General features: G+C 43.9%; 1 protein-coding gene across 2 annotated transcripts in view; it reads right to left on the bottom strand.

Moving 5' to 3' along the window:
• The window catches only part of tenm3 (teneurin transmembrane protein 3), a 222,162-nt gene that overhangs the window by 162,996 nt on the left and 33,939 nt on the right, over positions 1-25,227 (bottom strand). The window contains exon 2 of one of the 2 annotated variants that reach the window (XM_084560677.1): positions 13,534-13,737. The exons of the other annotated variant lie outside the window; for it this stretch is intronic. Within the exon in view, the coding sequence (XP_084416803.1) occupies positions 13,534-13,729 (196 nt within the window). The 5' untranslated portion in view covers positions 13,730-13,737. The remainder of the gene's footprint in view (positions 1-13,533; positions 13,738-25,227) is intronic. 2 annotated transcript variants of the gene reach the window in all.

Genomic DNA, 25,227 nt, shown 5'->3' with positions numbered 1-25,227 from the left:
CTTCTCCTGTCAGTGGTTTTAATGTTGTGGCTGATCGGCGTGTGCAGCTGAACAATGACGGTTCATGCGGTCAGGAGTGGTTTAACCGTGAACGCAACGGCAATCTTGAGGCGACGGCAGTGAAAATCAGCGCGACCGCAAGACGTAAAAGTACTTGTCACAGATTCCGAGTGCAGCGGACAAGAAAGCCATCACAAGAAGAACATCTACGACATCTTGAAGACGGAGATGGATGGATTACTGCCTCTGTTAGAATATAACAGGATGCATTTCACAACAGATGGCAAAGCTGGACCGAGACCATCATTTGTTTGATCAAACCTTATTTAATGTGACGTTGATACTCTGAAGACGTACCCCAATGTTCATGTTTAAAATAAATGTGTTTTCTGTTTTATGCAAAAAATAACAATAAAAAAACGGACTTCTGGGCAGCCTCGTGAATTTGGTTGAATTTGACAGCCAAACAAATTTGTGTTTAATCCAAAATTTGCAGAAAAAATAAATAATACATGAATAAATGAATAATCATCGTGGCACCTGGACATCTGCCTAGCTTGCCAAAGGTGTGTGTGTGAAGGTAGTTTGCTCTCCGCCCCTCCCCCTCCACCTCTGTTCCTGAATTCCTGTGCTGTATAATTGGTGTTTTTACGGCTGCTGCCTCTGACAATACACAGCACCTTTTAGAGGGAAAGAGACGTCTGAGAGAGAGGGAGGGTTGGGGGGGGCAACGAGCAAAGACCCGGAGAAAAGGAAACGCACTGTGACACGTGTGAAAGCGTTAAGGCAACGTGAAAGCTGAAAGAAAAGGCTGCAAGAGATAAAGGCGTGAAACAAAACAAAACAAAACAAAAAAAACACAATGCAGCGCAGGATGGAAAGCGGAAGGAAGGCGTACGAGAGGGGAGAGCGGTGGCCGCGGGATCCACAACAGGTCAGCCATGACTGACAGGCAGTGGTCTGACACAATTTTAACGGTAGCATTAGCATCGCGGTAATCCTCTTAGCCCCGCGAAGGGTCCGCTCTGCCGCCAAGTAAGCCCATCCGTATCTCCCTCTAAATCATAGCAGTGCTCACTCCGCCTAAGAAGTCTGGAAGAAGTCTTTTATCACGATGCTCTCCTGGGGTTGTGCCGTGACAAAGACAGAACTAAAAACTTTACTCGGGGAAAAAAAAAAAAAAGAAGAAGAAGAAAAAAATCATATTATTTCCTTTGAACTGGTCTCTTGTGGTTGCCTTGCTTCACAGCGGACGGAGGTATTTGTTGAAATAGGCTGAAACGGCTGGATTAATGCAGCGTGGGTCGAAGAACGAGCAGCATTAGCTGGAGCCTGGGTCAGACTTTAGGGCCGTTTGCAGCACATGAATCAGGAGTTCACCAGTGCACAAGTTTCCAGCTAAATCCTCCCTCCCTGCGTCTCCTCCCGTCCAACATTTCCTTGCAGGGAGATGTCTGCGATTTCCTAGCGCGGGTGGTTTTCTGCAGAACAATATCCATATCTAATGAACCGTGAGGTCCGGCTACAAAAAAGCAGAAAATCTGGATTACCATCTATCGCCCGTCCGTCTGTCTCTTCTCATTTCCACCGCTCAGAGGTGACGGGGGTGGGATGTTTTATTAGCAGTGTTCTGGTCTTGTGGAGTGAAGTAGCCACAGCTGATGCAGCAGCTCCTTTAATTTAGATTAAATGAAAATGATAAAAAATTCACTTGGCTTGTTGAAGTAAAGCCGTTTCTTGCAAAAGTACTTTCCATTTCCATTAAACAGAAGCTTCTGGTGGAGACTCTTAATTGTTCGTGATATGACCCGAACTCTATTTTTTCCTCCCGCTCTCTCCATCCTCTCCATGTGCCCTCCTCTCTTTGCCTTCCTGTCCTCTCGTCTCCTCGCGTCTTTAGCATCGGCAGCTGCAGCCTTTTCAGAGCCTCTCGTCGGTCCTCCACGTTTCTCCCTCCTTATTGTAGCACCAGCGCGCTGACCCCCTCGTCCACCCCCCCCCCCCCCCCCCCCCCCCGCCGCTCTCGCCCTCGTTCATTTTCTCCTGCCAAGTCAGCTCTCTGTGCCTCCCCCTCCCCTCCCTTCCCTCCCTCCCCCTCTTTTTCAACCTTGCCCTCTATCATTTCTTTAATTCTCCCGCTCCGGCCAAGTCATTAATAGGGAAGACTGTGTCCCTCTAAGTCACTGGGTCTTCCTTGCCTTTCGCTGTTTTACTCTCTCGCCCGTCTCCTGTCCTTTCCTGACCTCTCAGCCGCCAGGATTTTGTGAAGCTACGTCTTACTCTTTTGTTTTCGCACCTCCTTCGCGCTCCCCTTTTCTGATCTCCCAACACCCTCGAAATCAAATTAACTTTACCGAGTATCAGATGAAACATATTGCCAAAGCATCGCAATAAAGCCGAATCCCTGTTTCGACCGACTGGCTCGAGGCCCAACAGTTCAGTTGAGTACACAGTTTTTTTTTTTTTCCTATTGCCTGAATCATGAGAATGAAGCTAAAAGACGAGAATTAACATTAAAGGGCTGATAACCACAGTCATAGCTTGAAGATATTCACAACTGCAGGCGCGCTGACAAGTTCTCTGAGGAAAAGGGACAGCAGCGGTAGTTGGGGATGATTAAAATTATGAGAAAATAATACTGTACTAAAAAAGTGTATTTGAAGAGTTGTGCAGGGCGGACGCGCCACAAGAACTTTAGCCATTGTGCCTAAAATGTAAAAAAAGGCCCGTTAAGACCTTGAATTAACATTAACGGAGTTCACACCTGGTGGTAGAAGAGTCCAGGGATCTGATCCCAATTTCTCTGTACGCAAACAGTAGCATATTATGTTGTCCTTCATTGGTCTTTACTGCCGTATCAGAACCAGCTGTTTGTTGAGTGTGTGCGCCATGACTTGGGGAGATGATACTCGTTTTGGAGCAAGATGCGAAGCACAAGTTATTATGTATTTATTTATTTATCTCCGCCCGTGACGTTAGTTATTTTAGAGCTCAGATTATAATTAGAACCATGAAAGCTTCCATACACACCGGGATTTCACCACCGTGCTGTTTGAAGCAGGAAAATCTCCAGAAATAATGGCGAATAAAGACACTGCAGATTATTTAGGAAATAACGTAACTACACACGGCTTCTTATACCTGTCAATGCATTTTATTTATTTATTACAGATGTCAATGGAGCCAGTTAACAGCTACAAGGACAGACTACTTCAAAAGTCTCTCATTACTAACGAGCAGACATCGCTTTTTCCTTTTTCAGGCGATCATTTATAATGGTGGTCGTGTGTTTGTTTTGTGAATGAATGAGGAAAAACTCCAGCCAAGAATGTGATCTGACATCACATCACTCAAATGCGTGTGTGTGTGTGTTCACACCTGTACTTCAAGCTGGACACTTGCGATCAGATGGCCCAGGATGGATGTTAATGGGTCTGAACGAAGCCAAGGAAGTGGCAGATCACTAAATATTCTCACGGTTAATGGTTATTGATGGTGTTTTATAGGTTGAATGACCTCTGGAAACCACCAGAGGAAAAGGAAAGCTTAATTAAAAAGAGGCTCATTCAATTTGTCATAGGTGCCCTTTGTACAGTTACACCTCTTTTGCGATTTGAATTAGTGAGTTGTTGGGTTTATAGTTTGAGGAATATATCAACAGGACTTTATTATATTCTGAAAATATCTTAGTTTGCTTGCTCTTCATTTGGAATCTGTTTATCTTGACTGAATGTGAGATTCACCTGAATATTTCTCATCATTCCATCAGATGTACGGTACGGTGGGAGGTTTGCTTTTACCATTTTCTTATTGAATGTTCTGCAGCAGCGAGTCTGTCTTCTCTCAGACGGACGAAAACAGGCTCTGCCGGCTGAGGAGAGGGCTAACTGACATGGGCATTGCTGAAATTGATTCTTCTGAGAAGAGTCAAAAGCAAATACATTCAAGACGAGAGAATAAAACCATTGTACGGTGGCCATGATTTCATTTATTCTGGCTCAGACGACACTTTTATCTGGCACATGCTATGTCGAGATGGCTGAGCCTACAAATAAAGCCAGTTTCACACTCTGCTGGTATGTGTACCAAGTGTACACCTTCATAAGCTCTCATAAGCCCAAGCAGCAGATGGGTGTAAATTGGCGTCCTTGGGCCCAGTCTGTGGTTATAACCCACTAATCTACTCAGTGGAAGCGATGCCACTGTTACTTTGTTAAAAATGGCCACAGTGGAGGAATATACGCATAAAACCCCTTGAAAAGAAAACTCTGCATGTGGAAAATACATCAAGAACGTAAACAGGACATAGTGGTTCTTCATTTGATTCCCTGCATCGTACAAAACCGAGTTTCTAAACTGTCTGTGAAGGTTCTCAGCCATCCAGGTCGTAATATATCCAAAACACGAGCTGAAACAAGGACAGCTGGACCCAAGATGAGAGGCCCAGGCACCTTTTACGAAAGGCCCAGACGACTTCATCATCTCAAGGAACGCTACAGGAAATAGTTCCACCCATGAGCCTACCAATCTGTTTGACTTCTCATCTTTGTGTGACAGATGACACTGAACTGATAGTAGCTGGAAACTTTTGCATAGGGTAGATTTTGGCTAGTCTTATTTCATTTACTCATTGTGATTTAATTTTTAATATTCAATCATTTTTTATTTTTTGTAAATTTCTTTATATATATATATGTCTCTTTATCTACTCTCTTATGTAGTCTTTCTCAACCTACCGACCTACCTACCCTACTACCTACCTACCTACCTGGCTACCTACCCACCGACCTACCTACCCACCTACCTACCTACCCTACTACCTACCCACCCATCTACCTATCTACCTGCCTACCCACAAATCTACCTACCTACCTACCTACCTACCTACCTACCTACCCTACTACCCATCTACCTACCTACCTACCTACCTACCTACCTACCCCACTACCGATCAAGCGGCCAAGAACATCTCCGGGGATGGATCTCCCCAAGTTTGCGAGGAAGGCAAACAGCACAATCAGGGACAACATCTCGCTCAACCCCGACCACTCCCTGTTCGGACCGCTGGCATCCGGCAAACAGTTCAGGACAATAACAGTCGGAGCTAACAGGCTAAAAAAACAGATTTTTACCCTGGGGCTGCCGTGACCTCCATCACACCCGCCCCTCTACAGGAAGACTGAAACAAACACAGCGAACACAAACAAGGAGCTAAAACCACTGCAACCACATCTGGAGCTGTTCAGTAGTGCTAGCACTCACACACTCCTCATCATGCTGCGACTTTATTTTTTTTATATTACATTACGCTGCCACTACTGTACTATTTATGTATTCATTTACTTATTTATTGTACCTTTGTGTTATTTTACCTAGCTGCCCTGCCTCGTGTCCTTTGCCAATAAAGGCCCACCCTGTCATTCATTCGTTCATTCATTCATAAATCATCAGGGATGTCAGTTTAACAGCTTTATGTCACAAAACCTCGTTGTCACAGGCTCACAGGAGCGGCTGATTGAATGTGACCAAGCAAAATATATCCAGGACTTGGAAAGTGGCCCGTGATTTGCAATTAAGCTCTGCAAATCTCTGAAGGAAGGACTCCAGAAGAACAAGAAGGAAAAAAAAAAGCAGAGCAATGAGAGTTTAGTACCAAGGTCGAGAGCAAATCAAAAACAAAGAGAAAAGCATTCACTCGTACAGAAAATAAAAAAAGCCGAGTTCAACTGGGACGAAATTTCAGTCAGGACGAGGCACCGGCTGCAACACACACACACACATATATGTACACACACTTTCTTTCTCTTTACCCTTCCTCAAACTCCCCTCCACTTTATCTCTTTGTCTGCCTCCCTCCCTGTCTCCGTGTCTCCTTGTATGGAGCCTGCTGCAACATTTTGATTTACTTAAGTGACTCCATTCTGCAATCAGCCTCAGACGTGAACTGTGTGTTTGTGGTCTTTTTCTATGTGTGTGTGTTTGAGGATTAAATCCAGCCACTAGCCACTAGCCCGAGGAGGTTCATTAGCCTGATCAATGACTGACTCCCGTCTCTACTCTCCCCCCGTCTCTTCTTTTGTTTCCCTTCTATATCTTTCTCTAAATATCTTTCTCGTGTCAGTCTATCTTTTCTTTCCATCGTTTCTTTCTTTCTTTCTTTATTTTTCCAATCACCATCATTGATTAGAGATCCCCCTCCCCACCCCTGACCCACACACACTCTCTCTCTCTCTTTCCTCCTGCCTCTCTTTCACTCAATGACTCATTGATTAGTGCTGGTGTTGAGGAGAATTGCCTGTTTGGTCCCAAAGTAAAAAGCACTAAGTGTTATTCTTGTTTCTCCGTCTGCCTCGGCCTGCCTCGCCTTTTGCTTTCACTATAGACCTTGTCAATAAGCCCTGGCGTCGTCCCGCCGTTCACAAAGAAACTTCGCCTTTTTTTTTTTTTTTTTTAATGTTGCTTTTTCCGCTCCGAGCTGATTGCCTTGGCGTCTGCTAAGGCATCTAGAGGCTGGACGGTGGAAGGTTTTTGGCGTCCTTTCACTCCCATGGGCAAAGAGACAAACTGTTAGTGTGGGAGAGTGGTGAGCTATTACACCGTCTTTCTTCACTTGTCTTAAAACAAAAAGCAACTCCGGGGTTACTACTAAAACTATTTCCAGGGCTAGCGGCGGGCCACTAACGCCGGGCTAAAAGTTAATGCAGCCACTTTACATTTCATGAACCACACAAACGGAAGATGGTATGAAAGGTAGTCACGGTACGAGCAAAAGTTTGGTTTCTAATTTATGAAGTTTCAAAACTGGCTCATTAGGTCCTAATTGACTCATTACAACTCATAAGGCCGGCTAAGAACGGCCATTAGGAAATGGCAGCTCATGACAAATTTAGCTCATAAATTCTCTTCAAATGCCCAACAACCTCGGGCTACTCTGAACGACTGATTGGAAATCTGAAAATGACGCTAATTGAAAGCAGAAATCGCATAATTAATGTCTTCTTAGGGAACGGATGATTTGGACCTGCTACCAATGATTGCTGCTCAGGATGCTTTCACGTCTACATTCCGTGCTGATTCAGGGAGTAAAATATTGCTCCAGTGTTGCATTTAGGCCTCGTCCACACGTACGAAAACGATCTTTTCCCTCTCCGTTTTCGATCATCGTTTCAAGAAATATCCGCGTCCACACGGATCCGTTTCAGCACGACCGAAAACGCTACTTCATATTCCAGGCCTATAGGTGGCGCTGTTTCAGTTTCAGAAATTCACCAAAAACGGAGAGGAAGAGGCGGAGCATGCGCACAAATCTTGAGCGCTGTTTACAAATCGCCTTTTTTGCTTAGCGTGGTGGCACAGGAGCATGATATGTTGCCCTAGTAACCCTAATAGGCTCAATATCTTCTCCAGCAGGAAAACTAGCATGTAGTCCGCCATTGTTGTTGATGTTGTTACGAGACGTCTCGCGGGATGTGGAAGGCTGCTCGGGAGTGTGGCGATAACGTCATCGTTTTCCCCGTTTTCGCCATCCACATGAAAACGCAAGAGCTGCGTTTGCGAATTTCTCCACCCTGGGACCCGTTTTCAGAAAAGTGCGTTTTAGGGCTATGCGTTTACAGGATACGTGTGGACGAAAGGCCAAAACGATGAAAAACTTCTGCGTTTCGGCGTTTTTGCGTTTCCGTGTGGACGGGCCCTTAAACTTGGTTTGGTTCATGTTCACAGGGGAAACGAGACAAAGTTCTGACACTCCCTCAACACTACAGTCCTGCCGTCACGGTTCAGTGTTTTGAGTATTTCTAATTTTATTAGTTAACAGGTAGCGTCACATGCTACGTGAGCCGTTTTCTCCGTCAGATTAAATTAGAACAGAACAGGTGAGCGACCGGTGTGTGGAGAGTCTGGGAGGAGGTGGCTTTGGGGAGGGGAGGAAGGAGCAATAGGAAAAACAATGCAAACACAACATTGTTTGAAATGTGCAAAAAAATATTTCCAACTATGAGACCATGGTGGAGTAAATTAGACCCTGGTGGGCCGCCGTAGTATCAACATAGTATGGGAAACCCTGATGCACTGTCCATGCCAAACTTTCTGTACATGAATAATACGATTTAAAATGAAGGCAAGGCTGCTGAATAATAAAAAAAAAAACTTCTCTGGTTGTCTCTGATCTTCTGTAACAATCTGTCGCTACGCGCCATCATTAAATAGGTCTGTTTATGATCCGTCCATGAATATTCTGCCAAAGCGAAAGCATCTTTTTGTTCAGGAGAATGCAAGCGGAGGCCTTATCGTGAAGCCGCAGCGTGCATGAAAAATGGTACAATGTCCCAACCCCTGTGTTAGACCGCGAGGGTTCACCGTTCAGCCTGCTTGTGAAAACAAAGCAAGTGTGTGAGAGCGTGTGTGACTGGGAGATGGCTTCCCACCCCGCTGAGGCGTAAACAGAGAGATGCCACTTCTGTCGTGTTCTCTGACTTAATGTGTGCTTACTTTAAACACCAGCGAACACCTTCCTTACACACCTAGACTCCTGCCATCTGCATATGTATTTTTTTTACACTCCTAAGGGAACTTAGCCGTTCCAGCACTAGCTTTGAACACCATGCGTTTGGCTATGGTAGCAGAAGAAGAAGAAGGGTAACTCTAGCAGCATGTGTCTTTTACATTATTGATTCCATAATTCTGGCCATTCATACAAATGAAATGCTGCTGGTAAGAAAAATAAAAATAAAATGGTAGTAAAGTCAGGCTGTCATGCTGCCTGTTGTTTTTTCCTCACTGGCTGTTGTCATTCTTTTACCTGCGCAAAGGAAACTATTATAAAATATAAAATATAACTTTTACACTCAAACTGCTCAACAAGTACCATCATCAATTATTTGAACGGTGCAACATGAACCGAATCTAACTTTAAATGTTTCTCGTGACTAGTTTCACTTCAAATAGACTTAAAGTAAGTCTGTGGTTTTTTTTCTGGGCAATCACAATAAAATCTGCTGTCTTAGTTTCTTTAATACAAAAAATATCTCTGTTTATGTCGTAGTATTGAGAACAATCTACTGTATACAGCTAAATACTCAACAGATGTTTTAAAACGCTCAGTTTTTGTATACTTTATCTCCGTTGAAGCATGTTGAAGGAGAAACATTAGTATCTTGATTGGCATCAGTAAAGCCTGGTTTATAGTCGTGCTTCACTTCCACTCTGTAGCTACAGAGCAGCTCCGGACCCTACGCGGTAGCCCGTAGAGAAAAGTTGTATTACTGCGCGACTGCACCTGCAACTAAGAGGCATGGAGGAGGAAAAGAAACTGTAGGAAGGTCACGACTGCAGCAGCACTTGTAGTAAATGGAACAACTTCGCAGCGATTGTGTATCTTGCAGCAGAAAGATTGTTCTGCCTGACGTCAACCTCCATAAAAATGTAACTACAGGTTGCAGCGACGTGCACGATAAAAGCTGCAGTTGGTCCAAGATGCATAAAGGTGTTCCTACAAACCATCTCCTCGGACATCTTCTCCATGTCCTTTGCTGCAGTGATTTCAGTAACCGCTGATCCTCATCTGTTAACTTCATATCCTACATGAGCTGCTCAGTCCCACTCACTATTGTGTGAAGAACAAAGTGAAACCCAACACAGCTTACTGGTCACCGCCGAGCTCTTTACCATGCTGACACACCAGAGCACAAGTAGAAATGCCTTCACCAGCGTAGAATGTAAAGCCAATTTAAGTAGAGATTAAACCGTTAAAATATAGTTCATGATCAGAGCTGCATGTGTACAATACAGGCAAAGGCAGCAACCTACAACAAACAAAGGAACAAATAATAGAAAGCTATTTTAAAACCTATTTAGCATGTGCTCAACAATGCGGCTCGTAGTCCTATTCGCACGGGACTAGTTGAGATGGGGACCTCTAGTAATCTAGTAATTTGTAATAATTGTGGAGGTCATCTGTGATTTTAATGTGAATTGGCCATGTCTGCATTACCAATTACCGACTGCATTTGTCAGACACAGAGGTCCCATGATAAAACTAATTGGCATCTCAGTGATTTAGGGATGTGTTTTTATTTTTTTTAAGAGTTTCGTTAGATTTTTTCTGGCTCTCATCAGAATTAAGACTATGAAGAATGTGTTATAAATCAAAGTTTGCAAAAAAAAGCATTAATGTGGTCATCACAGTCAGTAAAGATGGAGCTGGTTTAAATACTGACAGGTAGCTCTCAGGTAAAACTAATGCCGTGCAAATAGGGCTCATAGCACATAACTGGAATAACATGAACAACAGGGATCATGGTGTAGAGCAAGGATGTTCCCAAGCTAGGTTGGTAAACTATGTCCTCTGTTAGTCATAGAGATCACAACAGTTGTGCCGAGTATCTCTAACTCCTCAGTTCTGAGCCCTCTACTCTGAAACCAATGTAGGACAGCGAGGCAGACTTTAAAACGACCGGCTTTCAGGAACTGAAATAGAACTATTTCCCACAGTCTCTGCTTCTTCATACAGCACTTGGTCGACCCAGTAAATAACCGATAAATATATTCCTGGATTCTCTGCCCTGCTTTTTTTTTTATTTTTTGTTGTTTTTTTCACGCTTCTTTCTCCTGTAAGCAGGGAGATTGGTTTCTGCATTTGTGCCTTTATGTGCAAGAAAATATAAGCTAAAAGACCTCTTGTTTACTTTGCCTCAGTGCTCGATTTCCCACAGAAACCGTGTTGCACAGAAAAGAAAAAAAAGAAAAGAAAAGAAACATAGCCGGAGGAGAGGCTACGGAGTGATTTAAGTGAATAAAGAAAAGCGCATGTCTAAAAAAGAGGAGGAAGTGGCGAGGGTGATATTTTAGATGTTTGGCTGAACATTGGTTGGTTAGGTCAGGCTGGGACGACTTTGGGAAACGAGGACCACACACGTATCCGCAAACACACACACACACACACATTCACAAACACACACACAGGCACAAACTTTTAGTCATTTCAAGAGCTGTTTCTGATTATGTTTAGATGGAAATGTATATACGAGGGGACGTCTGTCTGTCTTTCTCCTTCCGTCACTCCACACAGCTGTCTTTCTTCTACCCTCTCTCCGTCCCTCCACGTCTCCTCCCTCTTCTTCTCTCCCCTTTCATGCCCCTCTCCTGATGCAGCCTGACTCTAATTGTGGTTGTCGTAGTTCCTTTCTTCAAACCATCAATGTCTGTTTCCTATCAAACTCCCTGCTCTAAGAAGACTGATCCAGGGTCACCCGGCCAGCCAACATGACTTGGCATCTGGCGCTTGTCACCCTCCAGAGACGAACAGGTCTCAGATCAGCGCTGTGATCTGAACCGATCTCAGACCCTGTGGCCCCAGCGGTTCAAACGACCAGACTAAGGTTTCATCCTCTACTTGCAGACTAACATGTGCCATATGGAGATGGAAGCGGGAGTGATGGCAGCCAGAGATCTAGACGTAGAAGGACAGAAATGACTTGATTTGATCTGATTTACATACATGGGTTTAATTAAACTCCACTTTTACTCTTGAATATTAAGCCTGAGCTCAAGTTTCATGCTGGATAGGATCTTTACTGGAGTCGAACAGAGTGGAGCACCTCAAGCACTGTGTTCAGTCTTTAGGATTTTAGTAACTTAACATTAGCCTGCATCCATTCATTCATTTGTTTGTTGTAACCGCTTGTCCTCTGGAGGGTCACAGGAGGCTGGAGCCTATCCCAGCTGACATCGGGGCGAGAGGTGGGGTACACCCTGGACAGATCTCCAGTCTATCTCAGGGCTAACACAGAGAGACAGACAACCATTCACACTCACACCTACGGCCAATTTAGAATCACCAATGAACCTAACCAGCTTGTCTTTAGACGGTGGGAGGAAGCCGGAGTACCCGGAGAGAACCCACGCAGACACAGGGGGAACATGCAAGCTCCACACAGAAATTTGAACCCAGAACCTTCTTGGTGTGAGGCATCAGCGCTAACCAGCCTGCATCCAAACCAGCTTAAATCCACAGCTGCAAAAATCACAAACCCATCCATGAGGTAATCGCAAACCCATCCAAAAGTAAAGCTTTCAGCCCATAAAGCCTCGCTAGTTTAACTGAACACATGCCTAAGCAGTGACTTGTTCAATCACACCGACTCACACACACACCCGGTCATAAACTTACAAGAGGCATTAAAAAGACACCAAGGTGACTCGGCGAACAGGTAGAAACCTCCGGAGGTGACTATAACCGACTCCTGATTACAGCAGCTTCGGCCGAAATGGATGCAATTTTAACAGCTGTTTTAAATTCCTGAAAAGTCCACTCGAAATGTTCCACTCGTAAAATGCCTCTAGTTATTTTTTCCAGGCTCTCTCTCTTTCTCAGCACAAACTATGTATTAGACACTGAAAGCCAAACGGCAGTGGTTATATATGTACTTCATTTAATTTTAATACTTGGCATCCTTGCCTTGAATATCCAAACTTAGCTGCTCTTAACGTCCGTTGGTGGATTTCTGAGAGCAAATAACATTTTGTGTGATGATGGTGATTGTGAGACACAGAAGTAGACATGAAAGATAGGAAGAGGTTGGACAGAAAGGAGAAGAAGAAAAAAACATAGCCATATCTGGCTCATCTGTTTGGTGCAGCCATTGGGAGCATAATGGAATTTGTCGTAGGCATGCAACGTGAAAAACACAGCCCCTGTGGTGGAGTCTGTAACAGATATTCATCTGACCTAAATGATCGTCTCTGGAATTACATATCAGAGTCCTGCAGCATTAAAAACCACTACTACCTTCAGATATAAGAAGAAATTACAGCCATACACGAGCAGACGCATGGGAGCTAGAGGTGGGCAATCGCTACTGATTCCATGAATCGTTTCATTTTGATTCACAAGATCCCGATTCAGTTCAGTTCATTTGGAGATATTTCAGATTCGGAACTATTTTACTTGTCGTGATTGCTTCCAGAGATTTGTGGTTTGTCCACCTCTTTTCTGTTGTCGTACTTTTTAAATCAAATTAGCTTTCAGCCCCGAGTTGGAGCTCCTGTCATACTCACATGTCAATGAATCAATGATACAGGAAACAGCATGCATTTAAAAAAACGATCACAGGATTTTATGAATAGATATCGTATCTTTCAAATTAAGATTGATTTGAAAATATATATTTATCTGTTTTAAATCCAGCCATGCAACTAATCATCTCCTGCAGAAGCTGGATGCTTGGACTGAGATGTAATGTTCCCAAGAGCTGACAGGAAGTGTAGACGAATGTGATTTCCAAGCTCTCTAAAACATAAGGCGAATAATAACATCCGCTCTTTGAAAAACTACTTGTTCAAATAACATTATGGGCTGATAAATCCATCGAAACATTAGCTCCAGTGCCAGTATTAATTATCTTTAGATGTAGGAATCTCACAGAGCGGATTACAAATAAAAAGGAAAGCATCAACACAATTACTCAGATTCCAGTCGAGGTTAGGAGAAGAAATGAGGAGGATTCTAAAAGGTTGCTAATGAAGTCCCTTTACCATGTGTTACAGGTAAGTACAACCGAGCTGCATACTCCTCTTCCTCTTCCTCCTCCTCCTCCTCCTCCTCTTCTTCCCCTTCCTCTGAGTCTGGCTCGGCGGCGGCGGCGTCGCCTAACAGTGGGTTGTCATGTGGATTAGCGGACTGTGGATGTGATTGGTCAATGACAGATGATGGACAGGAGGGGGAAGGCATGGGAGAACCTATAAAAAGAACACAACCGGGAAGGGGGAGGGGAAGGGAAGGGATGGGAGGGGGAGAGGAATGATGAATCTGGAGAATGAATGAAAATAACAATAGCAACCAAAATTATAATAAAAAGAAGAAGAAATGATTGAGCAAAGAAGTATGGTGATGTTTTTCTGATGGCACGTCTAGAAACGTTGGGCAATTCTTCGGCTGAGTGAGCGCACCTCACAACAAACCTGCAAACAAACTTCAGGCGGGATTTTAGAAAGCCCTGTGTCTGCAGTCCCTCACCTATCCGTCCTCCACGTTCATCCTCATGCTACATCCCTACAAATCTACAAATCCACCCATTTTCTGGAACAGAGCTTGAGAAAACACCTCTCCGCCTCTCGACAACTCGGCTCGTGTCGGCGAAGTGTGCGAGCGATCGGGCCGAGGCGGCTGCACCTGCGCGAGACCAGACTCGCAGACAGAGCGCGCCAAATCAATCGCGTTATCGACGCGGCAACCTTGGCATTTAGCGACCCCTGAATGCTAAACGGCCTCGCTCGCTCGCTCGCTCTCCGTTTGTGCACGCGCGTGTGTTTGTGTTTGGTAGTTTCTCTCGATCTCTCTCCCTCTCCCTCAGACAAATTACTTCGTCCCGGCTCGCGGTCCATACAAATGTGCGAGCACAAAAGGAATGTAATTAGTTGTTCAAAAGCAAAGGAATGAGAGAGAAATTACACTTCATTAACGGCGCTTGTTGTGGCTGCTGGCTCTGCAGATAAAACCGTGTTGTGTCTCTTTCTGAATCTCTTGATCTCACATTTGCGAGCGAGCGGCGAGAAACTGAGACACAGCGTCGGGTCTGCACGCCGTTTGCAGAAAATAGTTGCTGTCTTTCTGCAGAGATGATGAATGCAGTTCACCTTTCTTAAGCACCGTTCCTTTTGTTCACCAGGTCACTCTACGTTAGCTGCTTTCAAACGCAGGAGGAGAAACACACTAAAGATTTTTCTAAAGTTGCGTCTTTGCTCTTTATTGAACTGCTATCAGAAAAGAGAGACAAGAAGCAATGGGGCAAAAAGAAAAGAGGAGACAACGTGCAGCATGAGGCGCACGAATCTGGAATCAAACCTGCCGCTGCAGCAGGGAATACAGCCTCACCTGCTCTACCAGGTGAGCTAAATAAAATACAGACAGGTCTGTCATTTCAAGTCAGCCGCCGTATATCTCACCCTGACATTCCAGCTCCAACCACAGTACGGCAGCTCGATGCAAACAGATCCAGAATAACATGACATGAGTCTCTGGTGAATTATTTACTAGAATGGCTTTTTGGCTTGTTGCTTTCGCTGAGATAGAAAAATCAAATGTACTGTTTGTGGCGTTTTTTCTATTAAATACCCAACCCCCACTATCTGTCTCTCCCCCCAGAGCGACGTCGGGAACAGAAAGGAAAACAACACAGGATTAGTGCTACATGTGGACATTATTAAATACATGATACGGTCGACTGGCTCGTCCAGGGCTGTCTAGATTCACCTGGACTGATCCTCTGGAGACGCTTTAGCCGGTTTCTAAACAAGCGTGCATGGGATTTGCTTTTGAATTTGTAAATTAATTAACGTGATCATAATGCTGACAAGAATTAAATCCTAGGGCAAAAATAACAATAAAAAAAAAAAAAAATATGTAGCGCATGATTACGATGCCCAGCTACATTTAATTTAATCCTTGAAATATTGAATATTTTTCACCCGTGCCTGTGAAATGCCAGCGAGCAAACCCAGTATTTATTATATATATATAAAAAAAGGAGAATTATCTAACTAGTTAAAGATCAAATCAGTCCTTTTTTCCTGTCTGTAGCCCAGGCACAGTCTAATTCCGGTGCGTATCTCATCACGACGGTACAAACACATCATTTAGTTGTGTTCCTGCGCGGGGCTTTGCAGCATTTCATGAAAACAGCGCAATTCAACAACTTAAGAAGTGGATTAATCCGATGGTGCATTATTTGTTGCTCTGGAGTATTTTTTTTATTTTTTTTTGTATGTGTGTTTGTTTGTAGTAATGAAGGAACATCAAGTATCAAGCCATCAGTGAGCCTGACTAATTTTAGGACAACACTGGAGCTCGATGGCTCTCAGGAATAAGATGTCCTTCATGGTCAATTCAGATTTATTTTGTGTACAGCACCAGATCACAACGGAAGTTATTTAAGGCTATCTTTCCTGTAGAACACTTGTTCTTTTATTGAACAAACTAAATAGCCTGTTGTTATTTGGTTCATATTTCATAATGCATTGACTGTAGGTTTGAAATGACATGCTGCATACGGCCATTGACTAGGACAGGTATCTGAGATCTTCTTGTTCGGGGCCTCTAAAGGTGTTTTGGATGGGATCCTGGCACGAGGGATTGTAACGTCTTATCCTGTGTATTGACGAATGACATTTCTAACCCTAACCCGTTCACAATTCGCTTCTGCTTTCTGTATCGCGGACGGCAGAGTTCCGCCCAGATGTGAGCACACACAGGTGAGCACACTCCCATTCATTCATTCATCTTCTGAAACCGCTTGTTCCTGTTAAGGGTCACGGGGTCTGCTGGAGCCTATCCCAGCTGTCATCGGGCGAAAGGCGGGGTACACCCTGGACAGGTCTAACATAGAGAGACAGACAACCATTCACACTCACACCTACGGCCAATTTAGAATCACCAATAAACCTAACCAGCATGTCTTTGGACGGTGGGAGGAAGCTGGAGTACCTGGAGAGAACCTACGCAGACACAGGGAGAACATGCAAACTCCACACAGAAAGGAACCAGTCAGCCAATGGATTCGAACCCGGGACCTTCTCGCTGTGAGGCATCAGTGCTAACCACCTCTCCACTGTGCCGCCGAGCACACTCCCACCAGTCTGAAAATATGCCACGTCAACCCCCCTGAAACGCAGACAATAAACTGTCGAACGAACCGAGAAGAAATGTTCAAAAGTTCAAGTAATTCAGTTCAGTTGTTACACTGACTGCTGTCGTTAAAAGGAACATATGGACACCATGAAGTGTTCGGCGTCCATTTGCATCACCTCCTTAAAGCCATAAACCCAGGGGAACGTCATACATTTAACTCCTTTTATTTTACCAAATGAATCTGTTGAACTTCAACCGTTGAATGGACCGACCAGCCTCGTGTCATATCTGCTGCTCAGTATCAAATTTTCTCTACGTCACAGTGGAATCATCCACATCACGCACATACGTGGTACATGGTGCATTCATTATGGATTCTAAGCGCAGAGTAGTTACCACTGAGAGCCAGTAAGAGCTTACTGGCTCTCAGTGAACAGCTTTAGTGAAGAAAAAAAAAACGAATCAAACCAAACAAGCTAGCAGCGTTTTTCCACACTGAGGAATTATATGTTTAGTATTTCAAGGTCTCTGGCTGGTAGAGTCTCTGCTAGCTCCAAGCACAGAGCTATTATTTTCACATAACCCTCCAGTACACGGAACAAGTGATGCCATGTGCTTTTCTGTGTATTTGTGTGTGTGAAACCATCATTTCCTGGTTCGTTCTTAAAGTACCGAGCCGAAGGGCCTGGATTCAAGCTCACAAACGCACAACCGCCGAGGTGCCGTACGCGAACACGCCCCAGGATGCTTGACTTTTGTTAAAAAAGCATTTCTCAGTAAAGTGTTCTCTTTTCTAAAACTCTTTCCAGAGTCAGCGCAGCAGTCGACTAAACAGTCGGTGACATTTACGACGACGGCGTCATGAACTTTACCACCACGCTATAGCCTTAATTTAAATTCAGGAAACCCAACAACAGTCCAGATCTCCTCCTAATCTCCTTCCACCTCTCCGTCTATTCTTCAGACTTCAGGATTTATTTTCCTTATAGATGGAAAATTTTTGACACTTGGACATATCTGATGGGGCTGGGTTTAAAAAAATAAAATAATAAATAAATCGATTTTATGATTCAAATCAGTCTTGATTTGAAAGATCCAGTTTTGATTTATAACATTTTTGGATTGCTTTTTAAAATACACGTCCGAACATTTTATGTATCAATATAGAAATCCCGCTTAGTAGATTTAGATCTAAAATAAAAATTAAATGAATATAGGTGTAAGACAGTTAGAATAAAATAAATAATAATAAAATAAAATAAAATAAAATAATAATCGTATACTACTACTACTACTATTACTACTACTAATAATAATAATATTTAAGCAAAGACAAAAATACAATATTTGCATAAGTAGAAATCTCCAATAATAGAAATAGAAGTAAACACTATATACATAGGATTGATAAATGATAAGGTGCAATAATATGGACAGATAGTACAAATGTGAAAATATCCAGGACATGATGGAAGCTCCACCCTGAGAGCAGCGTCAGGACTGAAAGATGACTAGATTTAAAAAATCATGACGACAGAGAAGAGCAGCACAAAAGCAAAGACACAACGAAAGATGCAAAACTAGATGGAGAAGACTGTGGCAATACCACAAACCCACAACAGAACCAACGACGGCATTACTTTTAGTTTTAGGTGAAATCGTTTTGAAATTGAAATATCTCAAACTGAACTGATATTGGATCCGTGTGGTTCGGCACGCTGTGAGTCAGAATGAAATCAGAGACGACGCAGGAACGAGCCGGGCTGCACATTATTCCCTGAAAAGAGGAACATGGAAAAGACTGAACCTGCAAAATAATGTAATTCCCTTATAGATTTATGCTGCGGCCACCAGGCTGAATTATTCCAAGTGTTGCAATGCAATTAGTTTGGTTTGACATTTTGCCAAGGCGGATGGGCCTTAACTTAATTCTGCAATAACCTCTCCTCTGCACCCAACCACCACCACCACCACCCCCACCTGGCATTGTATACAGAGAGGAGCCCAGTCAACGGCAAGACCGGAAACTGAAAGGAATTCAAACCGCTTTGTAACTGCAGCTGCTGACCTGATTGTACCCGAACCGACGCGGAATTTATAACTGAACCAATTTCAGCCGTGTTTACCGTTTCCCTCCGTCGCCGTTGCCCGCTGTTACAGTAGGACTGAATCTTCAGCCTCGGTAATTGGACACTTCTGAGCTGTAAAGCTGAAAATGTACCGTGGGCGTTGTACCTAAGGAATAAAAGATCACAAACACACGCAGGAAACAAAGCAAGCGACTCTCTCGCGTGTGGCGCTCAGGTATTTCACTCGCGTCGACTCGAGAGCAGCAGGATAGCGTTGGACGAGTTTGAAACACAGCACTGCAATGTGCGACACCTTCACCAAACAAAACTAAGTTTAATTATTATTATCAGAATACACATAAAGCTCCACGTCTTCTCTGTGCAAGTCACACGCACAAGAGCTAAACTATCTCCGCCTGTCACGAGCATGAAAAGGCGAGATCTTTAATATTAAATGTAAATGTTCCACTTCTTTCTTCCCCCAAAATCTAAACGTGTTGTTGTGGACGTCTGGCTCCATAGTGTCTGTCTTCGCCTGCTACCGTGGACTCTGTCAATCTCCATATCAAAGACACTCGAGGAGAATGCATTGTTACTGGGATTAGAGAGAGAGAGAGAGAGAGAAAGTAAAATTCTTTTAGGGCTAAAAAAAAAAGAAAAAAATCCTAAACCTTGCCTACTTTAACTCGTGCAATTGTGTGTGTATTAGTGTGTGTATTCGTGTGTGTGTGTGTGTGGTGCTAGTAAATGGGTCAGAGGCAGATATTGTGATTGTCAAAGGTCCCATGCAGCTGTCCAGTTTGCTCCGCGGGGAAATGGTGTTAAGCTCAACTATGATTGCCTGGGAGCTCGGGGGTTCGCCTCAAAACAATATATTTTATTATTTATTTTATTTTTTTTTTTTTGTTTTGTTTTTATTACAGCACTGATCAATAAAGTAAAAATAACTTTGCAATAAAATAGTCAGTCTGTGAAATGGATAGGTTGTGTACGCCCCGGCGCGTCCCCAGACGCAGACCTAGAGGGAACGACACGAGGCCGAGTTGACATCGTGAAGGAATAACCGGTGGAACGGCTTGACGCTTCAAAGACTGGGATGTGTTTCAGTGTCTGATCTGAAGCCAGAGTCTGCAGAGATGAAACGATCAGAAGGACTGCAACAATAACAGTATCGCCAATGATTTCCTGAATCGATTTGATTCCGATTCGATATCAACTCATTTGGAGAGATCTCAGTTTCAAGAGCAGTTTATAATATTTTACCTCTAGTTGGTAAATAATATATCCTACACTGATCAGCCACAACATTATGACCACTGACAGGAGAAGTAAATAACATTGACCATCTTGTGTCTGTGAAGGTTCTCAGTCATCCAGGTCATGGTATATCCAGAAAAGTTCAAAAAAGGCAACTGGACTTTTAGAGTTTTTTTGAGAAGACGTTTCACCACTCATCCGAGTAGCTTCTTCAGTTCTTGATGACTGGTGGGAAGTCTGAGGTTTATATAGGAACTCCTCCTGAAAAACTTGCTTATGCTAATAACCAGAAACTGGTGCAGCTAATTTCCATTAACGAAAGAAGCTACTCGGATGAGTGGTGAAACGTCTTCTCAAAAAACTCTACAAGTCCAGTTGCCTGTTTTTGAACTTTTCTGGATTGACCATCTTGTGACAATTCAGTGTTCTGCTGGGAAACTAGACCAGACCAGGCACCCCCACCCCATAGCAATGACACTCCTTGATGGCAGCAGCCATCCCCAGCAGGATGCAGCCACAAAAACGCTTTAGGAACAACTAAAAAAAAAACATGAAGAACAGCACAAGGTGTTGACCTGGCCTCCAAATTCACTAGATCCCAAACTGATCAAGTATCTGTGGGATGATCCACAGAGGCCCCTCCCCTCAAAGGACCCCCCACTGACAACATCATGTTACCAGACACCACAGGACACCCTCAGAAGGCCCATGTCCATTCTCTGATGAGTCATGTCGTCAGAGCTGTAGCTGCCGTCGCGTCTTGTACCATCACCGTGTGGAATTAATGAATCCATGTTCAATCTTTCAGATCACAGCTGATTTAAATCAGAAGATTAATTTCAGTGTCTGATCTGAAGCCACAGAGTCTGCAGCAATGAGACGTTCAGAAGGTTCGCTCGCTCCCGATCGCTTTGGGTTTGTTTTGTGAGAACGATTGCAATCAGAGGACAGAGTTGTTAACGTAATGGACATCAATCATTCGCGTTCGGCAGTCACTCAACACAAAGTCAAATGAAACCTGACAGATACACGGCATCCTCTAATGGGAATCAGGTGGATGAAGCATTACGTCGAGCGGTGGTGGTACACGCTCTCCTCCCCCCTCCCCCCGTACCTTGACTGACCTCCACTCCCCACCCCCACCTCTTTGTCTACGCCGCCTCAGATGCCTCAGCCTGAGACGACGAAGCTGAGAAGGTAGAACAGAGGCCGGGACATGATGAGACACAGAGGAAAGGATACACTTAAAACACGCGGGAAGAAAGACTGAAGAGCACTGCACAGAATCCTTGACAACGCTCGCTTATTTTAAGTGTATCTCCTGCATCTACCATCGCCGAAATCAATGTTGAAGAAAGGACGCAATTAGTATTCCTAGTACCCTGGTGTTCAGGTGTGGTTTGTAGTAGAAATTCAACTGGAGGAAACAGACGCAGAGCTGAAAGAAAATTCTTCTAATTTGGTTTGAACGCAATCAGATATATCGACGACAACAGCTGGGAGTAAGACTTTCTTTTGCAAAATAAGAAAAACGACCAAACAAATACACAACGGGTCCGACTTGGCGACCGAGAGACGGATCCGTCTGCGGCTCGTTTGCTTTGGGATTATCTTATTATCTTAAAGTTGCGCTTCGGTGCATCATGAGTTTATTAAAGTCTCCAAAACTTGTCTGAAGGGAGCGCGAGAGACACTTTACAGAAGCGGGACGGATTAAGGGTCAGACATCGGGCCCTGGGTGATTTAGCAGTGGCTGGTTTGTGTCGTCTCTCCGGAAAACAAATCTGTGGAGCTTTTTAACCCGGTAGCCTTGTCACGCAAAATAAGTGCAACCTTAGATCTCGGCCAGCTGCTGCAGAGGCGGCGAGGGTGTGAGCGCTCCTCCATGTGTATTTGTATGTTTTGAACACCTGGCTCCCACATTGCCTCCTCATTCTTCATCTCTGCTTGGCTTGGTTTTGGCAGACGCACGGGTCTGTTTGCTGTACGATCCTGCAGCAGCTCCCTCTGCTCTTTATTCTCTCCCTGATTCCTTTCATGCTCTCTTTCTCTCTCTCCGGTTTATCTTTCTTTCTGTTCTCCTGTGAACTTTTGTCACAGGTCAACCCCCAGCAGTGAGCGTTGTAGGTGTGTTTCACTTTGCTTTGCAAACTTTCCCTGGATAAATCATCAGCAGCCAAATCTACATTTTAATGCAAATCAGGAAGTTGCCGAATTTTGACAGTGACTGCTCAGGAAGTTCAACCTGCCTCAGGAGCTGATGATCATTTTCTACACTGCAATAATCCAGTCTGTCCGGACCACGTCCATCACTGGTTTGGTTTGGCCCTGCCACCAGATTTGACAGGGACAGACTGCAGAGGACAATCAGGTCTGCAGGGAACATCATTGGCGCTGATCTTCCCTCCATCCAGGACCTGTACCGGTCCAGGGTCAGGAAGCGGGCCAGTAAACCCCGGACACAATCTGTTTGGACTCCTCCCCTCGGGCCAGAGTCACAAAGCACTGTACGCCAAAACCACCCGCCCCGGGCTGTCGCTCTGACGAACTCTGAGCAGTCACAGAGTGTGAGACCATTCACATCAACATCAATTAATAACTCTGCATTAATTGTATATACTCACTGTACAAACTTCTGGATCGTTGTATATATCGGCTCTTATCCTTTACTTTTCTTTCCTTTGTTTTTGTACAAGAGAGCAAAAGTTACCGGAGTCATATTCCTTGTATGTGCACAAATACTCGACCAATAAAGCTGATTCTGATTTTTAAACTTTCTCTGGAGGAATTATGCACAGGAAAGGAAAAAAAAGCCAATTAAAGTACTGAATACACCTACACCTACACCTAGAGTGGCAAACATACAGCCCGTGGGCCAAAAGCGGCCCACCTGAGGGTCCAGTGTGGGCCAATGGGATGAATTTGCAAAAAACTACATAAAGGTACATTAACTGCAAATTTTTCAATAAAAGTAACGGCTATTCTTTTTTCCTCTGAGGGTCTTAGTCAGAGTTGTGGATGTTTTTCTTAAGAAATTTCAGTTTGCTCATAAAATGTTTCAGTTCATTTAAAAGTAAACATGTTCATAATGTACTTCTTTGCTTCAGGTTATTAAGCTGTTAGCTTAGCGGTTCCCTTGAGATCAAAGGAGGAGGGGTGAACTAAAATGACCCGGTCAGAGGAGAAGCAGATTTAAATGTTTCCCCGATCGTTACTGAAGCAGCAGCGTGCGACTGATAGTGATGGTGATCGATGCGGTCGCTCCGGCGTCTGATCAAATCTCTGACAGCAAACACCGCAAGACGATCTCCGTCTCAGCCTCGATGCACCAGATTCGTTTGAGGGGGAAACAACAATAACATGGAGGAGACGGTTCAATTTGGTTCAACTGATCCCAGTTCGCATGGTCCCCATTTCATTCGATTCAATATCAATTCATTTAGAGATGTTTCTAAACAATTTTACAGTTACATGCATCTTAGTTTTAATCCTTCCTGTGTGTATAATATAGATTTACTTCTGTCTCTATTTCTTGTACATTTGTTCATATGCAAGTTCTTATACTATTTTAGTTTTTTTAAATATTTAATTATTTTGATTTTATTTATCTATCTTCACCTGTTTTTATTTTTACTTGTGCTTTTTCCTGTTATGTGCAACTGAGCTACTGTGACCAAGCAGTTTCCCTTGTGGATGAATAAAGTCTAACTAGTTCAGAGATCTGTGATATTTCCCCTTTAGTTATATTACGTAATGTAAATATAATTCTATGGCTCTTACGCAGCTCTCCTCCGTCGTCATGCTTTTTAAATCCGCTTTAACGTCTGCTCCTGTCGTGCTTCGCACGTGGACTAATCTCATTTCGTGCCGATTTGTCGCGCAAAACCAAGTCTCGCGAGATTTCCAACGAGCAGATACAGGAAATGGTGTTGACCACAACTGTTTTGGAGGCACAAGGGAGACTGAGAAGATGCAGGAAATGGTGTGCATTCCTTAAAAAAAAAAAAATAATGTTGTGAGGAATTCATGAATCTTTCAGATCACAGTAGATATGAATTAAAAAATAGATTTTCCAAACCCTAAACCTCTTATTAACATGATTTAGAGTCAGCCAGGAGGGAGAAGTTGGACCTCAGTTCCAGAGTATCGATGACTGTTTCTTTGCAGGCCTCGACAACGACGTCGCATTAAAGACAGTCAGGAACCGGTGTATAGTCACAACAAGAGTTCATGACTCCATCATCCTCTAATATTCTGCAGAAATGTTGTTCAGTTTCAACGTGCCATTACTTGTAGCACACACACACACACACATCACATGCAGGACTAGTAGCAGTTCACTATTGGCCGACACTACACTGTTGGCGGATGGAGTTTCTTACCACGGAAGAAAAGAAGAAAACGCCGCCGTGTGATCACAGTAAGTGAAGCAGAGATTATGTCTAAGAGGCTGCAATCAGAGGACAGAATATCTCCAGATGTAAGGCTTGTCTCCAGTGCTTTCATTATGTTTGCACACTCAATACCTTCTGTTGCATATTGTGCCTACAGCGCATATGTGCTTTAATGAGCCGTACGTCTGAGAGGGAAGGCTTTTATCTCGGCGTCCACTTCTCGCGCTACGGGCGAGGAGCGGGGACTTTTTTTTTTTTTTTTCGACGCGCGATTTACACCCAGACTTTCTGTTTTTTATGACCCTGGCTTGGCCCCGGAGTGGTCAAAGCAGCGGCGGTAGCGTTGGACAAAGCGGGCAGACAACAGAAAAAGAAGAAAAAGAAGTTATCTGGATTTACTGTCAATGTGAATTGAGTTACAACCGGATCAGGCACATACTGTAACTCGGAGCAGACAGCCCCTCCGGGATGAAGGAAAACAGACACAAAAAAAATGTATGATTCATTTTTGTTAATCGTGTGTTAACTCCCGGAAATCATGTGATAAGTTGCAACGTATATATATAACAAGATCTTGGCTATAGAGGGCACTGACATCATTATAATGCACAGAGGGTTTCACCCCAAATCCAGCACTCTGTGAGGTTGAAAACTAAGTGGAAGGAGCGTCAGAGCCACTATCCAGGATGAAACAACAAATATCCAGGAAAGACTGGACCGAAACATAAAACACACAGGCAGTAATCATGGCAACACAGGAGCAGGCTCTAAGTACAAGATCAATAGAGGTCTACCCTCACCAGAAGTGACCCTACAGGTGCAGACCCTGAATGCAATCCAGCGCCCAGCAGCAGGGTGCACACGGGACACCACATCAGGGCTT

Source organism: Chelon labrosus (assembly GCF_963514085.1).
Source record: "Chelon labrosus genome assembly, chromosome: 2".
In the NCBI taxonomy this organism is placed as follows: Eukaryota; Metazoa; Chordata; class Actinopteri; order Mugiliformes; family Mugilidae; genus Chelon; species Chelon labrosus.
The sequence above is the reverse complement of the archived record's forward strand: the minus strand, read 5'-3'. Positions and strand labels throughout refer to the sequence as shown.